Source organism: Rissa tridactyla, chromosome 11 (genome assembly GCF_028500815.1).
Source record: "Rissa tridactyla isolate bRisTri1 chromosome 11, bRisTri1.patW.cur.20221130, whole genome shotgun sequence".
Lineage (NCBI taxonomy): Eukaryota > Metazoa > Chordata > Aves > Charadriiformes > Laridae > Rissa > Rissa tridactyla.
Window position 1 is genome coordinate 11,837,291 of NC_071476.1, and position 22,674 is coordinate 11,859,964.

The 22,674-nt window shown below is 47.9% G+C and overlaps 1 protein-coding gene across 2 annotated transcripts in view; it reads left to right on the plus strand.

Annotated features, from left to right (window-relative positions):
- NEURL1B (neuralized E3 ubiquitin protein ligase 1B) overlaps window positions 1–22,674 on the plus strand; it is a 141,982-nt gene that overhangs the window by 30,470 nt on the left and 88,838 nt on the right. The window contains exon 1 of one of the 2 annotated variants that reach the window (XM_054217637.1): window positions 5,132–5,178. The exons of the other annotated variant lie outside the window; for it this stretch is intronic. Within the exon in view, the coding sequence (XP_054073612.1) occupies window positions 5,157–5,178 (22 nt within the window). The 5' untranslated portion in view covers window positions 5,132–5,156. Of the gene's footprint in view, window positions 1–5,131; window positions 5,179–22,674 lie in introns of those variants that run through there. 2 annotated transcript variants of the gene reach the window in all.

Sequence of the window (22,674 nt, forward strand, 5' to 3'; positions counted from 1 at the left end):
GCAGCTCAGGATTTTCTGTGTGTTGCCAGGACTTTACCGGTGCATCTTGTAGCAACAAAAGCAGATGAAACATCTGGTCGGGGGGGGGGAAAAACCCCCCTGTGGAGCTTCCCGCCAGCTTGGCTGGGAGGGAGGAAGGGACAGGCGAGTGGAGAGGGCACAAACAAGATAATGTTCAGGGTGGAAAAATGTGATCTGGATTCTCCATAACAAACTTGTCTCCTCTCCCGGAGGCTCTCTGGGCCAGCGCGAATGGGATTTTTGCAATGACTGGAAAGTCCAAGCCTCCCAGTCCCTGAGGATGACGGGGGGCAGTTTGCAGAGAGGCACGGGTGGGTGGGAATGTCCTCCCCAAATTCTCTTGGGAGGTGTTGATGAGGGCCACTGCTGTTATAGCTGATTGACCACTGCTGAGCGGGGAAAAAATGGTGATGTCAGATGAAGACCATCAACCAGGGAGGGGAACGGGGGCGTGCGACACTGTGACACCGTGCCACGTTGAGGATATTAATTCTCAATTAACTGTTATTGCTGAAAAGCTGTATTGTTCCTCAGGGAGGGACAGATGATGATCTACGTCATCCTCGTTATTCCAGCTGGCGGTCCCCGGCGGTCACTGGGAACAGACCTTCTTGGTGCTGTTGCTGGTGGCAGAAGAGAAGGCTCCAGGGAGACCTTATAGTGTCCTTCCAGTATCTGAAGGGCGCCTACAAGAAAGCCAGAGAGGGACTTTTTACAGGGGCATGGGGCATGTAGTGATAGGATGAGGGGTAATGGCCTCAAACTGAAAGAGCGGAGATTTAGATTAGATACCAGGAAGAAATTTTTCACTATGAGGGTGGTGAGACACTGGCCCAGGTTTCCCAGAGAAGCTGTGGCTGCCCCATCCCTGGAGGTGTTCAAGACCAGGCTGGATGGGGCTTTGAGCAGCCTGGTCTAGTGGGAGGTGTCCCTGCCCGGGGCAGGGGGTTGGAACTAGATGATCTTTAAGGTCCCTTCCAACCCAAACCATTCTGTGATCTGCTGGTGGTGGCTCCTGGGTGGCCTTGTGGTGGTGGCAGCCCTGTGCCGACCTTCTCGGATGTGTCAAGCAGGCACAGAGCAGCCTGGGCACGGCTGACCAAACTCTGCTACCAGCCTGTGTGGGTTGAGTGCGTTCACTTTGTCTCATTTTGGGCTGAGAAGAGCACGTTCAGGGCAATGCGAGGTAATGTGTTTTTTCAGGCAGCATCTGGGCATGGGGGAATGGAAAAGGACAGTCCTAGTGCCCTGCTGGGGAAAGGGCTGCTTTAGTAAATGACTGAGAGGGATCCCTGGGACTAACGAAGTGTTGTGGACACCAGTGGATGTGTTTTGCATGGGTTAGCAGGGACAGATACACTGGTGATGACAGAAGCCAGGGAGCTGGTGGGACAGTGGTGTGTTCAGGCTTGGGAAAGCCTGCTGCAAAAGTGACGTTCGCTTTGTCTAGAAATTCGTTTTCAGTCTTTGCATGATGAAGCCTGTGACCACCCTTAGCTTTGCTGGACAGAAAAGGACAGTTTCTGTAGGACCCTTTTCCTCTCTTACCAGTGAGGAGTGTGGCTGGTGTTGCAGAGTGGTTGCAATATTAGACTGTCTTCAGAGTTTGACAAGTCATCTTGCAAAACGTGAAATAAGTTGCTATTTGCAGAAAGGTTTTGCGGAAAAGGCACTTAACCCAGAGGAAGAGGGCTGGTTTCCAGAGCCGTCAGCTCTGAGCGGACAGCATGCACATCTTCATGTGCAAGGGTGGCGAAGTCAAGCTTTTCTCTGTAGACATCACAGGTAAACATAATTTTAAGGCAGGAAAAAAACAAAATGGGGAGGTAAAGTCCTTGCCTGTGACCACAAGCAAATCCGTGTGGAGCTTTGGAAAGGGCAAGAGGTTCCTGGCAGGCAGCTCCACGTGCGGGTCCCTCGAGTGTCCCACTGCCCCAGGCTGAGCTGCCACGCTCTGCAGAGGGGCTGAAAGAGCAGCCGAGAGTCGATGGCCGAAAACTTCCTTCCTGACGTTGGGAAGGACGATGGGTTCTTCGTCAGGGTGAATCACGATCCGGCGCTAAGCAGCTAATCCTGCCGACTGTGGCTGTCCCCTGATAAGCGATCCAGCCAACTCTGATTAGTTTCCAGCAACTTCATTAGAAAAATAATGTTAGAAGCAATTGGAAGTCAATTATGTTTTATGTGACTAATGTTGTTAATTATTATTACTTTTGTTAGTTTGCCTAATCCAAGTTTCTCCCATTAATAGATGTTACTAATTTGTACCTCCAGTGCACTGATTTCCACCAGTGGATTTCAGAGCATTTCCCCAGACTGTCCTCTATTCTGTATTTGCTGTAGATTAACATTTTATTTAAAGTTAATTATCTTGAGCTGTAAATTTCCATGGTGTCCCATAAACATCAAGCAAGCTTTGCAGTTTGGGTTATTTTTACAATGTGTCAGGCAGAGAAACACAGGATAACAGTTTGGGAATGCTGGAAGACATATGATTGGAAACAAAAATTGGCAGGTAAGTGATTTGGAAGAGTGTACCCTTCTTGGTGCAGGATGTTAGTATTGCAGTGGGTATGGATGGAGAAAAGAGGGTTAGAGAAAACTTAAATTGTTCGCAGACCCAGAGTGACTTCCCCAAGTGTGCACAGGGGTGTCTGATTCTCCTCTGTGCTCTGGTGTGAGACGGAGCTGTGGGCTTAGTGCAACGAGTTTAGGGACCATTAAGACTGTAGGCTGGATGTGGAAGAAAATCCTTTGACCAAAGCTTTTGTCATGCTTCCTTTTTTTTTTTTTGTTGCCCCCCTTTTTTCTCTTTTTTCCTCTATGAGCAACTGCACCGGGATGCCCTTGCGCCTATGCCAGGCATGGATCCCGATGGGAGCGCTGGCTGTCAGGGCTTGGAGCAGAGCAGCTGGGCTCCCCGGAGCTGCTGGATGGCAAATGGGCCATTCTGTTGTGTGGTTGCCAGAGATGCCCCTTGCAACCCTCGGCGTTGCTGGGTGGGGTGGTTTGAACGCAGCCTGCAAAAAGCCTGGCTTGAAAATGGATGGAGGGCTCCAGGCGATCTCTGTAACATCAACATGTGTTCAGGCAAACTGTGTCCATAATTCGGCATGTTTAGTTGTGTTAACAAAGCTCCTTGCCAGCAAGCGGAGTGTTTGTTTGGAGATGGCATTGTGATCCCTGAATATCTGTGCAAGGATTATTTTCATTCCTGAAAAAAAAGCAAACCATGAAACTGTGGAATTTATCATATAGAAGCAGCAGGAGAAGGTCAGGGGTTGTCTGAGCACAGCATCGGGGGCTCTGCTTGTTGTGTTTGGCTTGAAGAGAGATTCCAAGTGTGATTTTTTGGGGCAGCAATTGATCTCTGTCTGTTTGAGCTTTCTCCTTTGATGGAGTAACAATACGTGTCTGTGCTGCGAGGTAGAACGCTCAGTGGCCCCAGTGCAGGATCATACTGGGGCAGTTGCAAATGGCAGGGATGGTACAAGAGGGCCCACCTTGTCCAAAATGCTCTGGGGCACTTAATGGTCAGTAATTTGGTGTTTCTTTCTTTTTTTTTTTAGCACTGTTCTATCATTGGGTATTTTGTTAATAAACTCATTGCTTAGTTTTGTGCAGTTGAATTAGTTCTGTACAGCTGAGAGCGGACTTTCTGCGTCCTTTGCGTTGACACTGATTTACTACGCGTCTTTGGTTGGGTCACTCGGCTTCCTGCTCGACTGCGGTTCTCCACCTCAAATTGGCACAACGTTAATTTATTTCTCCATTTTAATTTTGAGTGCAACTTTAATGGAAATGTTAATTTACAATGAGTACTTCATAGCGTATGATTTGGGAAAATGCTCAAGTTTTCCATGTGGTTATCAGATAGTGACTGTAAAAAAAAAAACCAAACATTCCTTTACTAGATCTAAATTAACAAAGGTCGTAACAATGGTTAGGGAGAATAAAACTACTTTGCAGTCAGTTAATGTTCCATGTGATTATTTATGTGTAGCTTTCTGACCGTCATGTGAGAAGTATCATAAACTTTGTGATTAGTTACTAGGAGAAAGCCACTGTTGGGACACGTTAACATTGCAGTTTCTCTGCCTGAGTTGTGCCCTGCGGCCCTCCCTGGCTCTGCTTGTGGGGCTAGGCGTCAGTGTCACAAAAGTTGAGCTTGCAAAGCAACAAAGGATACCTTTTTATTTATTTATGTCTTCTTTTGCTCTGGCAGTGGCCTTTGGGGGGAGCGTGCCTGGCGCTGCAGGGAGCAGAGTATGACACAGAGGCACTGAGCAAACACCTGGGCAGGTTTTCAGGCAGGGATGTCAACACCTGATCAGCGCTTCAGACACATCCCTTGTGCCGTCCTTGCATTTCCCACTGCTTTGGAAAGCTGCACGGCCTCATGCTTTGCTTAGGGGGCTCTCTTGCACTTACTTGCTGGCCCTTTTGCAGTGGCAGAGGAAGGATGCTTGCTCCATTACAGGACTGCCCCTTCTCTGCCTCCTGCTTCCAGTGCGAACTTAGATGGATCAGTTATTCCTGTTCTGCTTTGGTTTCCCGTCTCAAAAATGGGAATAAAGCAGTTGCCAGCTTTGCACACTTAAATTCAGAGATCGGCCCCGCAGACATGTCTTAGACAAGGAGAAGGTGTGGATGAAATGAGTTCTCTCTTCTCTTACCTTGCATCCAACTGTCTCCTCATGAGTGGCCTGTCCAAAGCATGGAGCTCATCTGACAAGGTTTTTGGAAGGTGGTGTGGTGACAGCAAGGTGGGATGAGTGTTATGAACTGGTTGGAGTGGCTGGTTATTTTGGAGAGGGCAGCCCAACAAGATGTCTTCTCCATGTTCTTACCACAGCCCTGTACATTGGTGACTGTCATGGAAGCACAGAGCAACTCAGCCTTGCCTTTTTTCTTAAGGAGAAAACGTTTGCTGAAAAGTCTTGTGTTGGGTGCAGATGTTTTGTGTCTCTCATCCATCGAGGTCAGTTGGAGTTCTGCCAACGCGACTGACGTGTGTGCAGAAGAGGCCAAAATCCTCCCACAGACGAGCGCTGTGGGACTTGTCCATGCACTCTGAAAGACGGTAGCTTGGCTCTTACAGCACCACAGCACAAACGGGGCCCGAGGCTGAACTGATGACATTGGTGCAGATTCAGGGTAAGAAGGTCTTGTGTAGCACCACTGGTCCCCATGCCAGGCTGGACCGGTCTCCGTGGAAAGCTGGAGATGACTCATTTCCCCCATGAATTCGTGAGCTCCTTGTGTCTCCTCCCTGTGGGCATCTCGCTGCTAGCACTGGTCTTCCGACCCGCCTGCGTGATGCTCTTTGCTCGCTAGCTCTATTTATAGGGAATTTAATAAGATATCAATTTAAGAAATGAAAACAAAGTGAAGACGTCTGTCAGTGGGAAATCTGGAGTGAGGCAAGGTTATTGGTAGCAGTTGTTTAAAATCTTGTCAGCTCTTTTTATAGATGGTCCCTATTGCTGTGGGACAGCTGGGCTGGACCCATGTGCTGGAGCAGCCGGTGGCAGCCCCTGCCTGGGACCCTGTCCCTCTGCTGGGACCATCCTGTTGGGCGGCTCCTGCCTGCCCTGCTCGTGATAAAGGGGAGAGATGCTGACGAGAGAAGTGGGCTTCAGGGAGTCCCGCTTCGTAAAGAACACGCTGGATAGACACTACTAATTAGCTCTCGTGATTTAATGTTTTCCTGTTTGCATCCCGCGTGTTTGGGGGATATGGGATTTATGGTCCTATGGGGAGGATGTGAGCTGGCATGGAGAGAGGAGATTTCTGTTCCTTCAGAGCTTTATGACCCTCTTTCCTCTTGAAAACTCCAGCTGTGGGGAGACCAGGAAATTGGAGATTTGTTTCTGACTGAGTGAATTAGCATCTGTCTCTCTAAAATCTCTTTCTCTAAGTTTTGCTGCACCCTAAGTATCGTTCTGGCTTGCTGCCTCGCACCTCTGCAGTGTCAGCACGGGGAGAGCCTCCCGCTGCAGTAAGAGGCCATCCCAAACAATCGGCAGTCTCCGAGTCTGTCTGGGGTCTGCGGTGTATTGAGCTGTCCCCTGGTTTCAAGAGGGTGGAGGTGAACAGGCAGAAATCCTCTGGCCAGGGTCCCTCCAGGCTCAGATCTCCTCTCCTGACCCCGCGGGCACCAGGGTGAGCGAGCCCGAGCACCGAGAGTGCACCAGCACTGCCTGCGTGCTCCCGGCATCCCTGTGCCCTTCTGCCAAAGTCATCTGGAAGCAAATTACTTCTCTTTAAAAGTTTGGGCTGCTTTTGCTCTGTATTCCCAATCTGGAGACATTATCCCTTGTCTGGTGTTATCTCTGGGGAGATTGTGACGTACAAAGCAAGGACTTCATTGTCTTTGCCTAGGTGAAGTCTTAGCCCCACTCGTCCCACTGTTATTGTCACCTCTTTCTGATCTTTTTCTGCTCCTGTTGCCCTGTTCGTCAGCTCCTGCTGTGGCCACCTCTGCTCCAGCTGCCTCTTATTTGTCAGGTACTTCCTCTCTTCTCCACTTCACCCTCAAAAAAGCTACCCCACAGAGCAAACCACCACCTCCTCCGACCTTATTAAAAACATGGGATATGTATGTGCGTGGCTCCTGGGCTCTGTGTGATGTTGTTTGATCAATTGAGAGCAAGAGGAAGGAAAATGCTGAGTTGAGGGCATTCAATAGGCGCTGTTAAAAAAAGATGTGTCCAAAAACACAAACATGATCTCATGCGACATAGACATTGTGATCTGGGAACTACAAAGGGCTGAGTCTTTGTGTCTGGGCAAACAAAGGAACAGAAATAGCAACCCAGAAATATTAGTTCATTGTCAAAATGATCTTTGCTCTGGCCATATGATTTATATGGAGCAGAAACCAGGGCAGCTCTGCTTTGCTGCTTTATGTAAGCGAAGAGGAGTGAAAGACCACTGAAAATACCTGGGCTAGGCTTAGGGCTGGATGTTTCTGTAGTGTCAGAGACAAAGCACTGCTGTGGTCTCTAAGTCACCGGAGTGGCTTCTTCATGCCTACATTAGAAAATCAGCCTTAGAAAGTCATGCTGTGGCTGAAATGCATCTGGTGCCACTGCCGCTTCTAATTTAGGAATGTCACTTGGAGGTTATCAAATAAGCAATACTTTGGTCCTGCCTTGGCATTTGCACACCCAGCAGCATCCTGAGGGCTCGTTCTGGGTGTCCTTCTTGCCAGCTGTCTCCCATTACCATTTCTGTCCAGGAAAGCCAGCCCAAGACCATCCATGGAAAAAGAGCTGTGAAGGAGAATTAGGACAAACTGGGTTCACAAAAGGCCCTCGGGGAAAGGGAGCTCGGGGGGAGGAAGGAAGCGTGTTTCAGAGGTTGGTGTCAGTCTGGTCCATCCCAGTCCCTGCACAACCTCTGGTACACTGCTACCCTTGGACCAGCCCTGTAATGGGCGCTGGGAAGCCACGGACAGCAAGGGTGAGGAGCTGTTAAATGTGTTTTAAGGGACAAGAGGTAGAACTGGTACTATGCTTGTGGGTCAGCATGAGACCCTGCTCCACTGAACCATCTTCCTTTTCTCTTGCTATTTTCTGTGGAACATTTTTTTTTCTTTTTCCTCTCAGGATCCCTTTTTTTTTTTATAATTTGGATGCCTGTGTCTGTGCAGATCAAACAACATATTTCCATCATTACAAGTCAGTGAGTCACAAAAGCCATAATGACTCTATCTTAAAAATAACCCCAAAGCCCTAGTGCAATTGCTGTGCAGGCTGGGATGTGTTCTTGCATTCCCCAGGGAAAGCTGGAGGCAGACTGAGGAAGAGACCCAGGGAGAGACAGCTCATGTTCGTGAATAGGCTTTGATGACTTTTCATATCTGCTTTTTGTCCTCTTTGCAGCTCAGCTTTATGCTCTGTTGTGAGCTCTCTGAAATAGACCCTCCTCCACCTCCATTCCTTTTGCCTTTGTCTCCTCTTCTTCCCCCTGCCTCCTTTTTTTTTTTTTTTTTGTGGGGGGAGGTTTAGAAAGATCTCATCTGCTAATAAAACCGTGCCTTCTTCAGCCACTTGAGTGTTAATGTGAAACAAATAATATTTCAAATGCTCAGCTCTTTTCTCTCCTAGGTAATGGAAGGAGGAAGTAGAAGAGGAGAGGCAGGAGTATTTCCTGATGATGCTTTATTGACAATGAGTTTTGCATCAAGCCCAAACCTAGTCCATTGGTAAATATGCAAACTCTGAGCTTTGAGTACTGGGGCAGATGGAGTGCTGCCCTGCAGGATGTTGTATTCCCTGGCCCAGCGTGGGGACACCTGAATCTCTGCCGTAGGGCTCAGTGGAGGAGACAGAACAGCTGGGAGGCTCGTCCCACCTGCAGGGCTGGTGCAATTCAAGGGTGCTCTGGACAGTAATAGAAACACCAGAGCTGGTGCACCTTGGTCTCAGGGTCACTCCCTTAACTTCTTGTTGACATGGTTCTCCCCCTTTGTAAAATGGGGGATAATACCTCTCCCTTCCTAAAAAATTGCTCAGTTGTTTAGTTCTTTTGCGTGTCTGGACACATGGCACCCTTAGGTCTCCTAACAAAAGAGACTCCAGTGCGGTGGGAGTAGTTTTTCCTTAAGTGTCCTTTCCTAAGGCAGGACAGTAAAGCACATTCCTCTTTTTCCCTGGACTGGGAATGGGTAATGGTGGTGCAGAAGAGAGGTGGCAGCCCTTGTGGGGGTGAGCAGTGGTCAGACCTACACCAAGTGCCTCTCTTGTCGGTGTGCCACGAGCTCTTTCATTTAGACCCTGCTCCTGTCAGAGCTGATAGGGGTTTGTCATGGATTAAATGGGGAGCTGGAACACCCAGCTGAGCACCTGTGCCTGTAAAACAGCTGCAGTACAACCTTTCTGGAGACCGACTCCATCAATTATATCCAGGACTTGTTTTGAGCTGCTGATCTGTTGATGCCCTTTTGTGACCTTAGGAGTGACCCCACTAGGACAAGGACAGTGTGGGGTGAAGTGGCACACATACCATCACCTGCATATCTCCAGAGACACGTGCTGATGGCCTCAGCCTTATCTTCTCTGTCAGTGTCATCAGGCGAGGCTGGTGTTGGAGAGTGGCGATCCCAGAATAATCCAGCAATAATAAGCTTAAGCATGAGACGAGGCTCACTTAGAGATGCGGGAAAAATCCAGACACATTTAATGAGACACACAGACATAACAGGTCGCAAGTAAGGTGTTCTTTAGTTTTATTTTTTGGTGATATGAAAAACGGGGAATGGAAGTGCCCTTGCTCAGCCTCTTCTTGGTTTTCCTGTTTGCTTTTGCTTTTAGACTGCTCAGGGCAGAAAATGCAACTCTTCCAGCTGCCCAGTTTCAAGTTACCTACTCTGAATATCTGTCTTCTGCAGTATTACCTGTAGCTCTTCACGGTGACTCCCCAAAACCTCACTGCACAGCCATACTCCTGGGTGGGTGTTTCTCTCCCTCTGGCAAGTGATGGGAAAAGCACTTGTCAGAAAGGTGTGTTGTAGGTAGTTGGAGGGTGTTCATACCCTCGGCTGCAGCTATATCTTTGAAGGAAAAATACCAGACCCTCAGTTCAGAGCACCCTCAAAGCCTCTGGAAGATTTGATCTCCTTCGAGAAATCTCAACTCCTCTTATTCAAAAGAAAAAGCTGGCTCCCCAAGCTTGGCTGGTGTATCTGCTCTGGCCATGGGCTTTCCACAGGCTCTCTGACTGCTCTCAGCTCTGGACTTTGGCCCAGGAGAACTATACATCATACTCGGTTGTGTCATATTGTACCGCCTGCTTTTGGGACGAATGAGACTGCTGAACTCATTTTGCCTCTGACCTGAGCAGATAGAAATGGAGGTCTCCAGATGGGCAGCCAAAGGGCTGTGCTAAGCACTGGTGCTCCACCTCACTCAGATCTGCCTTTTCCGGGCAGAACCTTAGATCTCTGAGGCGTGTGGGAGACCTTTGCTCCTTCCCCAGATGCTGTACAAGGCAGTGAGCTCACCAGGTCTACATCCCAAGTGGAGTTTCTTATCAGCTGTCCACTTCAGTCCGAGGGGATGGTTGATACTGAGCTGATGCTGGGAATGCGTGGTCGGAAGTCGCTAATTGTTTAATGCATGATGCTATCACTGTTCTAGTAATAGCGGTGGTGCAAAACAAAGTGAAAGCTCCAGCTCTGCTTCCTATCGCTTTCTCAGGAACTCCTAACCTCCTCAGTGCTGCGTTGTCCTTCCCATTGCTTTCTCACGGGGAAGCTATTGCGCTGTCTCCAGCCTCTTACCTGCATATGTGAGATCCGGACCCTTTCATTGCTGAGATATTGCTTCCAAGTCTTACCCTTAAGATTTAGAAAAGCAAATTTCCTCTATAAAATACATGCAGAAAAAGAAGAACCACTCGTCCCCAACAAGAAGAAAGCCATTCCTCCCCCCCCGCCCCCCCCCCAACAAAATACTTCTCCTACTTGAAAATAAATAATTGTTGGGAAACTGTGATTCTTGAAGTGGGTCTCTGCAATGGCGTGATTTGTCCAGCTGAGTCATCAGCCAGCAAGGGCTTGGGGCAGTTGTGCTTCTCAAAATTAATTCTCCTAAGGATACAGGAATTGGGCATTTTTCTTTGTTTCTTGCACACAAGTGTTAGGCATGTGATGTCTCTTAAGATAAGTTTCTCTGAGTAGTTATAAATTATTAGCAGCTGTAGCTAATTAATCTCGAGGGTTTACCGATATGACTGTCTAGCACACATAAAACAAAAGTATTTTTACTTGGCCATTTTTTACAGTTTACAACCTAGATCTGCTTGTTACTTAGTATGTGAATTTGGGCAAGTCATGTATCCCTTGCAACTGAATTTCTTCCAAAGAATGCTAATTCTGGTAGCTCTTACTGGCTTTTGTGGGCTAGTGTGAAATTGTATGAGATGAAAAACATCAGTAAGTTACTAACTAGCCTTGGTGTAATTCCGTAAGTAGTATATCGATACGGATATCGGCTACAGATAAAAGTATCATTCTGTCTTGGTGGTGATATTATTGGAATGAGGTTTTAATCCATAACTGTGAAGACAGATGAGAGTTTTTCAAAGGAATATATTCTCTTGAATCATTCACTGGTCTTGAAACTCTAGATATTGAAAGTCTGGTTGTGACGTGGCTTGTGGTTTGTTTTTTTTTAATTTAACTGGAGATTAAAGAACTGTCTTAAGATCCCAAATCTACCTTGAAAAGAAATGGGGTTCAGGTACCTGAATTACTTAAACTATTTTGATTTTTTTCTTTTTGGTACCATTTTAATTAAGTAGTATTTTGTGTAGTAGCAGGAGAACGTGCTGTGATCAGCCTCAGTCAGCCACGCTGCCTGTTCTACCTACATACTCTAAATGTATAGAGATCATGCCTTTACCAGTGGGCGGCTGGCATTCTGGATAAGGACCTGCCTCTGACTCAGCTCTAATAGATTTAATTCTCCTGCTCAAGCAATAGTGGCTTACACTTCTAAAGTGAAAAGCCCTTCTGGGTTGTGTTGCTCTAGATAAAGCATTACACGCTGTACAAACCCATAGTATGCTTCGTAGACTGATTTAAAAACCATGTTATGCTCTCAGCTTTAACGTGCTAAAGAACAGCCAGGACCTTGACAGCTTGCTAAATAGGAGTAGTGATTTGGAACCGTTATTTGCAGAGTGTATGTGTCTGGCTGAACAGCCCAAATTGTAGCCTCTGTGAGAGCAGTTGCAATTAATTACATATTGCTGCGTGATTCTGGGCTGGATTCCTGCCTCAGCCCCGCGTAGGAAACACGCACAAAACTGACAGGGTGGTATGAAGCAAAACAGAAAATTAAGAGAGGATGAAAAGCCTTGCTGGTGATTAGGGTGGAGGGAGAGGGAAGGAGAGGAGGGGAGGTGAATATTTGCTAGCGATGCCCGGCCTGAGAAAAGACGCTGACGCCTGTTGTAGGGCACATCTCAGGACGTGACCGTGTGCAGGAGCTGTCAAGCAGGAGCCCAGCTCTCGTCTTGGCTGTGCAGCTATGCCAAACGGTGGGGTTAGATCAGAAATGCACACTTATTTTCTTTTTTCCTTACTTTGGTAGGCTGATAGCATTTTAGCTGTGACACCTCCGTTAATTCTCATTATCGCGATAAGCAGAGTTGGACTGCCCTGGACCACTGTCTGTCGTTGGGGTTTGCTCTAGCATAGGTTTTACAGAGGTGCTGGATGGCCACCCGCATATAGAAAAGCAAAGCCATTTCTTTTAGTTTGAAATACTACTCCGAGGAGCAAAAGCTCTGAGACTGCAGCCCAAGTAAACTGGTTATTAATTATGATGCTGTTTCTTGGGGACATGTAGTCTTTTGCCCGCTTGGAGCTGAATGGGCCTGTACAGACTTCATTCTGCGGGATGTTCATTTATCAAAGTACGTGACTTGACTAGCAAAGAGTTGCCGATCCGTAGGAATTTCTTGACCCACTGGAATCAATAGCAATGCTCCCACCACCTCTCTGAGCAGAGGCTGTAAAGAAGTAGCAGCAGGACCATCGCTTCTGAAATAGCATATGAGGCAGACACAGTGTTTCTGGAACACTGCAGCTACCTCTGGATAAGGTGGTTTGTTTTTTTTTTTTTGGGGGGGGCGTTTGTTTGTTTATTTTTGTCTGCCTTATTCACTATGTGCCTGTTGTTTTTCCTTTTGAGTTTCTTTGCATTGCTGCTTATCTGTCTGATAAGTATGTCCCTGTGAATTAGAAGAAAAATGTGAGTTATGCTTTTAAGTATCTCAACTTAGATTTATGTTTTTTTAAAAAAGCATTTTCTCACAATATTCTTCACTGACTTGATAGTAATAGCTAAACCTGTTCTTAAAAGCTGATGTCTAAACAATCTTGATGTGCTTAACAGTTGACATGCAGATGTCTTTCTGAACACATGTCGCCTCAGAGAATTAACCTTCACAGCACCACTGAGCCCTGTAAAGGTCTTGCTGTGAGCAGCAGCGAGTTGGGTGATCTGCCTCAGGTCAGAGGGGACTCGTGCTGGAGCTGGGACTGGATCCAGTCCTACTGAGGCACTATGAAGTCTGGCGCTTGAGGAACGTTTCTAAGTACATCTGGAAAGTTGGTTTGTATTTAAAAAAAACACAACAAACAAACAAACAAAAACCAAAAAAACCCCACCCACAACAAACCACCGAACCCTGCTATTAATAGCACAGCCATTGCAGAAACAGCATCTATTTGTTCAGTGTTAAGAATAAGAAGTTTCTTAGTGGCCTGATGGAAAGGCTGCAGAGAATTCTTCTTATAGCTGAAACCCTCTAATGGCCATTGTAAACTTCTCCTCTGAGGCGGATACGTATTCGTACTGGGAAATTAAATTAGAGCTTCTTATCTCTAGACAGCTCCAATGCGACTTGGGTAACCTCAACTGAAACTCCGCTGGGTAACTGCATGGTGGCCAGTGTGAAATGTCTGTGCTCTTCCCTGGTCCCAAAGGCGACGAGAAGCATCTCGCTGGCCTCCTGGCCAATACCTGCAGCAAAATAACACAGGACATGGGGTAAAGTCCGGCTTGGATTCTGTCAATATAAAATTCTGGGGTCATTAAAGCCTCACGAGGAAAAACACTGCAAGGAGGAAACCTTCATTTCCAAGGTTGCTGTGTCAAATGTTCTCTTGCACTGAAAAACACCTGCATCTCCTGTTCCCTATTAATTCTTAGAGATGTTTAGCTGACACAGTGTGGGGTTGAATTCTCTCCTGCGGTGATGGTTTAAAGCTGGTTCACTCCAGAATTGCTGTATTGTTCACAACTTGCTTCTCTATTCCTGCCTACTGATGTGTGCCAAGCCCGTGTCATCCTGTGAGCAGAGTCTGGTCATCGAGGCTGACAGTGCTTGTCTTAGATCCTGGCTTCTGTGTGGTTTTTCTGTGAAATAGTGGAGGCTGCTTGTCGAAAAAAGATGTCTCTGTTTCCCCACTCATAAAATGGAAGTTCTGCTTCTCTAAATCTCATAGTACTTGCCAAATGTTTTTAGACAAACAGATGAAAAGGACCTTAGAGGAGGGATCTCAAGGGATGTGAATTAGCTACTGGCAGACCTTCAACTGGAGTTAATGAGATGGAGAATTAATAACCCCATGGGTGGGTCAAGCTACACTAACTATGTACCTCTTTGCATAATTGATGATCCCCCCAGTGCAGAGATCCACTTGCCAGTGTCCTGGCTCGGGTTATGAACACTCAGTCACCTGGCGCAGCTGTAATTAATCCCTCCGTGCCCATACGGTAGGCAGGTGCCGCAGCTTTCCGCTAGGGATTTGATCCTGTTCTTGCTCCCGGTGTTGGGTTTCCCTGCGGGAGGCTGAGATGCGGAGGCAGGAACGATGACGGCTCAGCCCCCGGGAAGGTGCTTCAGTGTCCCAGCGCTGAAACCAGAGCCAGGACCTGCTGCCAGCATCTGAACCGCTCCTTGGAGAGGAGGTGCGAGAGTGCTGGGGGGCTTCTTGGACACAGCCCTCTGGCCACAAGCAACTGAGGAAGGCATCTGGGCATGTACGGCACGATGTCTCTGAGGAACGAAGCAAAGAGAGGGAGGTACAGCAGCTTGCAAGGTAGGAATGCCAAATCTGCCCTAAAACTCTGTAATTAAGACATCCAGGTGTTTGGCACAGTGGTTATCTGTGTTGGGAGTACGTGCAATCCATGTAAAAGAAGTTACAGAACAGTCAGATAACAATTACAAAAAGGTATTTAAAACTCCTGGCATCTTTTCTCATGGTAGCCGTAAGGCCTTGATATTCTGGACAAGTTTTAGTGACTTTTTTTGAGTCTGGAGAGAGGAAAACCATGTCGTTGTTCCTGCTTTTACAGCTTTCTCCATTTGGAGTTGGCCTGGGTTGCTGTTAGAGCAGCTGATCCCTTCTGCTCCGGTAGCAACTGCCTTGTGCTGGGGGGGGTAAACCAATCCTCCCAGAGTGCTAAAATCTTCTGTGATGAAAGGGTCTAGACAGACTGTACAAGCCACTGTTTGCATTCCAGACAGGACGTGCTGCACCCAAAGCTGAGTAATGAATCTGAATGAAACCCCTCCTGGTAGGCTGAGGCACCTCTGCTGACTGCAGCCTGGGTTTACAGTCATCTGCTTCTCGGCCGGTGTGGGTTGCTTTCTTTCTAGACCCTCCTTTGTAAGAACTATCAGTCCTTGGGGCAAAAACTGCACTTTCCCCCACGGGTTGGGGTTGGCGAGGTTGGCACATGCAATTTTTGGCTTTTGCAGAAAGCCCGGGCTACCTCCGTGTGCTTTTCTCCCCCGGCGCCTCCCGGGGCTCTGGCTGCGCTGCAAGTCGTGGAAAGGTCTAGTTCCGAGCAGGATGCTTTCTGGACCAGGGCCAGCTTCTTAAGCTGAGTCTGCTTCCTAGCAAACGAGGTGGAATTTTGTCAGGCTGTGGCCTCTGGGCTCTTCAACTTCTCCGGAATGCTCAGGGCTCCTTCAAGGAAATTGCTGATGCTTGCATCTTGTCTTAGTAAGTAGTTTAAGAAAAAAACAAACAAGCCCAGTTTGTCTTTGCAGTGTGCAGTTACTCCATGCTTTATTAGGACCAAGAGAATTTTCCTGTAGTACGTCATGGTCAGGTCAGGTATTTGCATTTCTGAGAAGTTCAGGGCTCTCTGGTTTTGCGGTGTATCACCCACAGAGCACCCAAAGCCTGCAGGCACCCGCTCTCACCGTGCGGGTAGATGCGGTTAGGGGTGCAGCCCCCCATCCCTGGGGACGGAGCAGGGACACCGATGCAGGAGGCCACTCGTGCCCCATTTCTTCGCTCTGCCATCTCCAGGTTCCCTTCGCTTGTGTTTTGTTGAAGGCTGTCTGGAGACACTTGGGAATGAGCCGATTGTGATTGACTTCAGCAATTCTCCCACCCCTCCCTCCTGATAAGCATCCTGCTGCAGAAGAGCCTTACTGGCTTTCAGGTGATAGACATGGTAAGAAACTTGAAGAGAACGCAGCAGGGCCATGGTTGATTGGATAGGGCACTTAATCTTCACGGTTTATACTGAATTTTGTGCTAAGACATAGCAACTGTAAAAGTAGCAAACAAGCGTTGGTCCCGTGCCTTGTTGTGTGCTGTGTAAAGGGAGACAGACACATGCTGTTTCTGAAATTCTCTACCTTACCATTAAAATATGATTCATGAAGCAGTCAAACTCCCCCCCCCCCCCCCCCCCCCCCCCCCCCCCGACTGTTCCTAGATCAAGCGAAACCATGTGCACTTCTGCTGTGACAGTGAGCGTGTCCTTTTGGAGCTCTTTTGCAGGCTTCTGTCTGCAGGAAAGCACGAAAGAAATCCCTTTCAAATATTGGACAGTAAGCTCCGTTAAGAAAGCTCAAATTTTGATGAAAAAAAAAAAAAAGCTGCTTCCATCGGCTCCTGAATTGCCAGCAAAAGTGTATCCTTCAAATTGTTAACAAACTCTTGTGCCGGTCTCTATATGCACAACTAATTTGCCGGAATTTCCTTCTGACCGCCGGACGGGTGACCTCCTCCAAAAGCTCTCTTCACCTTGGTTGCTTTCCAGAGTAGCCTAGATACATCCAATCTCTTTGAAAGCAAAAGTCCTTGCTTTAGGAGCACGTGCCCAAGGATGTCTTTTTCCAGAACGAATTCTTCCAGCTTTTCCATAGTCGGCGGCGCCTTCCACTGTAGTGGCAGGTGGGAGAAGGCACAGAGACCGCAGAGGTGTTGGGCGTCATGGGCCACAGCCCAGGCTGAGGGCACAGCTCCATCCGCTTCACGAGGGCTCGTGGTGTGCACGTATGCAGAGCCAGCCCTTGGTTTTTAGACCGCCTGCTTCGCAGAAGCGGCTCTCCCAAGGATGCAACGATACGCCTGGAGGCGGGCCAGCTGCCTGCGTTTCGGAGAGGGGTCCAAGGCGCTCTTCTCGCTGCGTACCTCCCACAGCACGCCCAAAGCCTTGCAGGCACCTGCTCCAACCATACGCCTCGTTGTTGTGGGTACGGGCTTCGGTAGCAGCACAGCTTCTGTTCCTTTCAGGAAGAAACAAGGAGATGAATACAGGAGGCCACGTGCGCCTAATTTATTCATTCTGTCATCTCCCTGGGTTCTCTTTATTCCCTTCTTGTTTTGTTGAAGGCTGTTAGGAGACACTTGGGAACAAATCAGTAAGAGCACAGTACATGCCGTGCACTCGGTGATTAGCTTGGATGCAGGATAAACATAATATCTCCAACTAAATTTATTTCTTTTTGATGAATTCGTTATCTGGTTGCAGCCAGCAGGGGCTGAGCCCAGTGAAATGCAGCATGCAATGATACAGGGTAGGCTGTGAATTTAAAACCTTTGCTTGCCCACCCAGGCATCACGTTTTTTTCTTTCTTTCCATTTTTTTGGGTCCTTTTCTGTCCCCAGAATAGTAATCAGCTGGAGACCAGAGTTTTCTACCCACTGCTTTTCTTGGAGGAGATGTGTTGGTATAGTGGATGCTGTCTGTGATAACCCCTCCTCCAAAATACGGAGTATTTAAAATAGCCAAATTTGGAGTTTCTCATTCCTTTTGTTTCCCTTCCCAGTCTTTATTCAGGAAAAAAGTGGGATGTGGGTGAGTCTCAAAGGGCACTGTCTGGGAACCTCTGAGGTCTCCTCCTTCACCTGAGTCGAGGCGAAGCCGGAGGAGAAGTGGCAGGAGTTGTGCAGAGCATCATTTGGGCCCCAAGTCACACACCTGCCTCCATCATTTCTTATTTCGGGGGCTCGATCTTTCCACCTCGAAGGCAAGCGGAGGTGTTCACAGTGTCCCTGCGTGTCGCAGGCACGTGGTCTGCTCTGCTCCCTCTGCACAAACCAGACCTGCTGCTGCTGCACGCGCCATCCCGCAGGCAGGGACTGCCCAGCCAGCCACCATTAGTACCCGAGAAATCAGGTCATTTTGCTCAGTGATGCATGTGGGAATTCCCTCCCCCCCTTTTAAGGTTTTTAGGTTGTTTTTTCGTTTGGATTTTTTCCCCCCCTTCATTGATAGATTCTGATATTTTTGAGAGAAGTCAGCGTTAACGCTGTGAAAAGAATTAAACCACCAGCAAAAAGCACGAGAAAAATCTCAAGGAATCGGAGGAGACTTGTTTTCATTTAAGTTAGCAAATTCCGTAAAGAATGAGCAGGAAAACATGATCTTCCCTGTTGTCATTTCTTTATAAGAGGCAGCCTGGGCGCCGTGAGCAGGGGCATGCCGTGGGGTCTGCGTGGGGAACGTGTGTTTTCTGGGGGGGCTTGGCACCAATGGAGCTGAGCTCCCGGGTCCGAGGCGGATGGGACCGCGGGAGCAGCCTGAGTCTCGCTCTCATGAGATGCTGCTTCATCCCCTGCCCCACCAGCCAACGCAGTCTCCTGGGGTGCGCGCACCTCTTAATCTTCTGTTCCAGAAATTGGGACGGTTTTAGTTGTTTTCCCCCTAATTTTGTTTTAGAAAGAGAGAAATCTCTACTAACCTGCCAACCACAACAAACAGCCGAGTATCCTGTCGCCTGCGAGTCTACCCCTGTCAGGCCTTCTCTGGTCAGGGCTTATCTTTGAGGTTGGAGCCTGGCCTGGGGATTGGATAACTTTGCATTTACAATTTAGAATACTATAATAAACAAACAAATAACAGCCTTTTTCCCAGACACACACATACGCATGTACACATATACACACGGAGCAATGCTTAATTCTTGCTGTCTGCGGGCCTGGGGGCTGTTTATATGCAGCATTGCGTGTTTATATGTGGAGTTCATCTCCTCAAGTGAAGACAGATTAAGCAGTGGGGTGAATAGACCAGTTATGTGAACTATGGGATTTCCAACCTAGAAGTACTGCCAACACCAAGCCAGACAAATTGGTAGCACAGCAGTGTTTCTCATTAATGTACACGGAAAGTTGTGCCTTGCTGATAATGCACAACAGTATCCCGTTGGGAGGTTTGGGAACCCATCTGGGAACAGCTATCAGAGCTGTCTTCCAGCCTGGGCTGAGTCTTCTTGCTTTCTTCTGTGTTTTCTTCTCCGAGAACCTTGCAGGGGGAAAAAAAAAAACCCGTGCAGCTCCCCTGCATTGACATCCCAAAGTCTATGGGAATATTAGCATGTGAGTGGTATGGTTTGCCGAATAGAAATGAGATTGTTATAGCTTCCCTTCCCTCCCTGCAGCTCTTCCATGCTGTATGTGGTTTACGGGGTAAGTGGTTGTGGTTCCCATCCTCCATCCCAGGACAAATTATTTCAAACTTGAAAATAAGATTACCTGCCATAATTGTAGGTGGTGGTTTTCGTTGCTGCTGCAAGCGTTGATGCTGATGCACGGATTTGTGGGTTGGCTTCTTCTGTATTCTGCAGGGAGTGTTCTCCTATTCTGCCCAGTTTCTGCACTTCTAACGCTTCACCTTCTCCCACAGGCAGCGGGTAAGAGCAACAGGCTTGTGGCGATGCTGGGCTCACCTGGGACTCAGTTGTTGATTCTGCTGGGAAATTCTCTGGAAACGCTGGACAAAAGAAAAGAACCATGTCTCCCTGTTCCCACTCCTAACCACTTTTTTTCAAAATAGGGAGGGAGGGAAAGTGCATTCCTGGTCAAAATACTTGTTTATGGCAGACTTTGGAGAAGAGGGTGCGTCACCAATGTCTGGCACAAAAGGTTAGTCACCAACAACCAAATAATAAGAGACGCCACTTGGTCTCATTGTTCAGGGACCAGTGTCAGATGGGTAAAGAAAAAATCACAGCAGTCCCTGGTGGACTGGACTGGGAGGTGCCCTTGTATTATCCCTTGGAAAGCGCTTTGCGTCTTCAAATTGGCACTTAGACTTCAGACTTGCTTCTCTTCCTTGCTGCTTGTGATGTGCAACCTCCAGGATGCCGTGGGCTTTGCCCTTTTTTTAAAACACAGACGCTATTTTTGGCAAGTATGCACATGTGTCTCCGTGTATTGGATTTGTGGGGAAAACCCCTGATAAGGCACACAATCGTACCGCAGCCGCTACAGCGGAGAGGATTTTGTCTGCTGCTGGCCAGACGGCGTGGCTGGTTCCAGTGGCGTTTGCGTTGGGACCTTCTTGCCTTTCTTTGTGTTGGAGGAGGAAGCTGGCAAAGGACTCGCATTGTTCAGAGTTGGAGAACAACAACTCCTGGCTTGGGTGGGACCTGACTGGGGCTTTTGACTTGCTCCGTCATGATGGACTGATAGGAAAAGTGCATGAGTCTGTCCTGGAGGATGGTTAGAAACCAGCAAACCTCTCCTTTCCTGACACAGGCTGTTCGAGCATCTGCACCAGATGAGCGACCCCTTTCCCTTACCTGGCTGAAAGCACCTGCAGAAGTGGCACAATTGCAGTGTCTTATGAAATGATAATACCAAAGGTTTCTGTATATTTTGAGCCATTTTGCATCCCATTAACAGCTTCCTCACTGCCCATTAGTGACTGATCTATTCACAGATTGTCATTAGGATCAACATGGGTATGCTTCTTGGAGAGCTAAAAAGCTGTAGCTGACGTTATTTTCTCCTTCCCGACAGCATGTCCTGAGGGGGGTTATGTTCCTTCAGGACATGAATAATATGGGTCAGCTCGTCCCAAAATCAGTCTGAATTCCTTCTAGTAACTGTCACGTCTACAGCTGCCCTGTTGTGCCTGGCTGCTGAAATGACAGAGAAGAGATATCTGTGATTCATGGAAGGGAATAAGAAAAGCAATTAAGTGCTTGGACTCGGTATAGAGATACCACAGAAATGCCCGGGAATGAGTAAATATAGTTTTGACCCTGAAATGAGAGTCACCTGCATGGGAAGACCTTGCCCTGCAGGTCAGCTTGGATTCAGAACAGCGTCTGGAGATGGATGAGGTGCCTCATTGCTGCAGGTCTTCAGCGGTCCCCTTTCCACTGCACAGCAATGACTGTCTGATGTCTGTCCATCACTGCTTGTGCAGAATGCCCCAGGATGAGTCCAGGAGTGTTGTCCACTGAGTTGGAGTAAATCTGGGGGAATATTTATGTGCCAGTGACTGATTCTCCGCCATTTGGAGAGATGCACCCCACTGCCACCTCACTATCCACTCTATGCTTTTTATTGTTTTGGTTTTATTTCATTTTAAACACGCGTATTCCTCTTATCTCTCCCAAATCCTGTTGAGTTACCTCTGGTTCTCATCAGCAGCTCCCTGTGAGTCTGTGCCAGTCTTTGTGGGTTTCCCTGGGGGTTTTTTGGGCGAAGGTACAGGATACAGCGCTCTGCCCTAACCTTGCCCGAAAGCTCTGCAGAGCAGGGTCAGGGGGAGGTGGGAAGCTACAGGCAGGCTTGGGCAACACAAGCTGCCTCAAAGGGGGAGGCATGACTTATGTCGTATGTAAAAACTTCCTGGTGCCGTATGCAGGCAGAAGACTTGCCTTACCACTGAGGGGCATCCTCCCCCGCAGGGGAGACAGCAGCCACTTTACTAAGCAAACCCATGAGGGTGTAAAAGCATATAATGACCAAAAGCTCCGTTTCTACTGAACTGTGTCTGGGTATTTTATATTCCTTGATGCTGAAGTCTGGCTGGGCTAGCAGCTTCCACTCGCAAAATCCACCCTGAGTGCTGTCAGTAACATCAGCGCAATAGGAATGCGTTTTTAGGGTTACTCATCCGTGAACGCTGGGCTGCACCGGCTGCTGGGGAGCGAGCGATGCTGACTGCCCCGTGCTCGGAGAGGGGCCGTGCAGCGCTCCAACTTGGCAAGAAAGTCCTCTTGGCGGTTTAGTATTTTTTCCTTTAGAAAAGGCACAGCTCTTATCTTGTGAAAATATAGATATTTCTCCATAAAGACAGAATTTCCCTAGTTAAACATCCTGGCTCATCTTCTCCAAGAAACATCCTCCCTTCGTTATTTGGGTTTATTTGCGAGATTTTTATGGTTATTAAATAGAACATGAAACAGCTAAAATAACGCTTTATGGGATTCGACTTTATAAAGATCTTAATTCTGTGAAAACACCCTTCTGACATGCCGTCCTCTGTCAGGAGTTGCATAGCAACTACCTGCCCTCTTAGGTCCTGTCTTGAAGGGAATATTTTTTTTGTGCAGAAGATGGACTTGACTTAAAAATAGATATTTTGCCCCTGTTGAGTCATTTTTCACTGGAAAAAGTACGCAGTTGGAGTATAACTAAACTTTTCACAAATTTGATCTGACAATGGACTTTTCTTGACATTTCTGAAATGTTTTGGTTTGGGGCAGCTGGATTAAAACTCAGGGCTGGACTGAGCGATGTCCACCTCTCATCCAGCGGTTTGAGGACTTGCCCACGGCATGGAGAACGGTGTGTTTTTGCAATTTACTCTTTTGCCCAAAGGATGTTCCCCCGCCCGCCAGAGTAAAAGCTGCTTTGATGGGGATCCCATGGGAGGGGACACTGTGAAGGGTTCCACCTGGTGTGAAACACGTGTGTATGTGTATGGAACTGTCTCTCAGGTGAGCTCTTTAACCACTGGGTTGGGAGATAAAAGAGAAACTTCTCCAGCTGTCTGGAGGAGTCTTGATCCTTTGGAGTCTAATCCTTTGCTTGCCTTTGCCGAAGTTCCCCCAGAATTTTGCTCAGGGACAAACAAAACATTG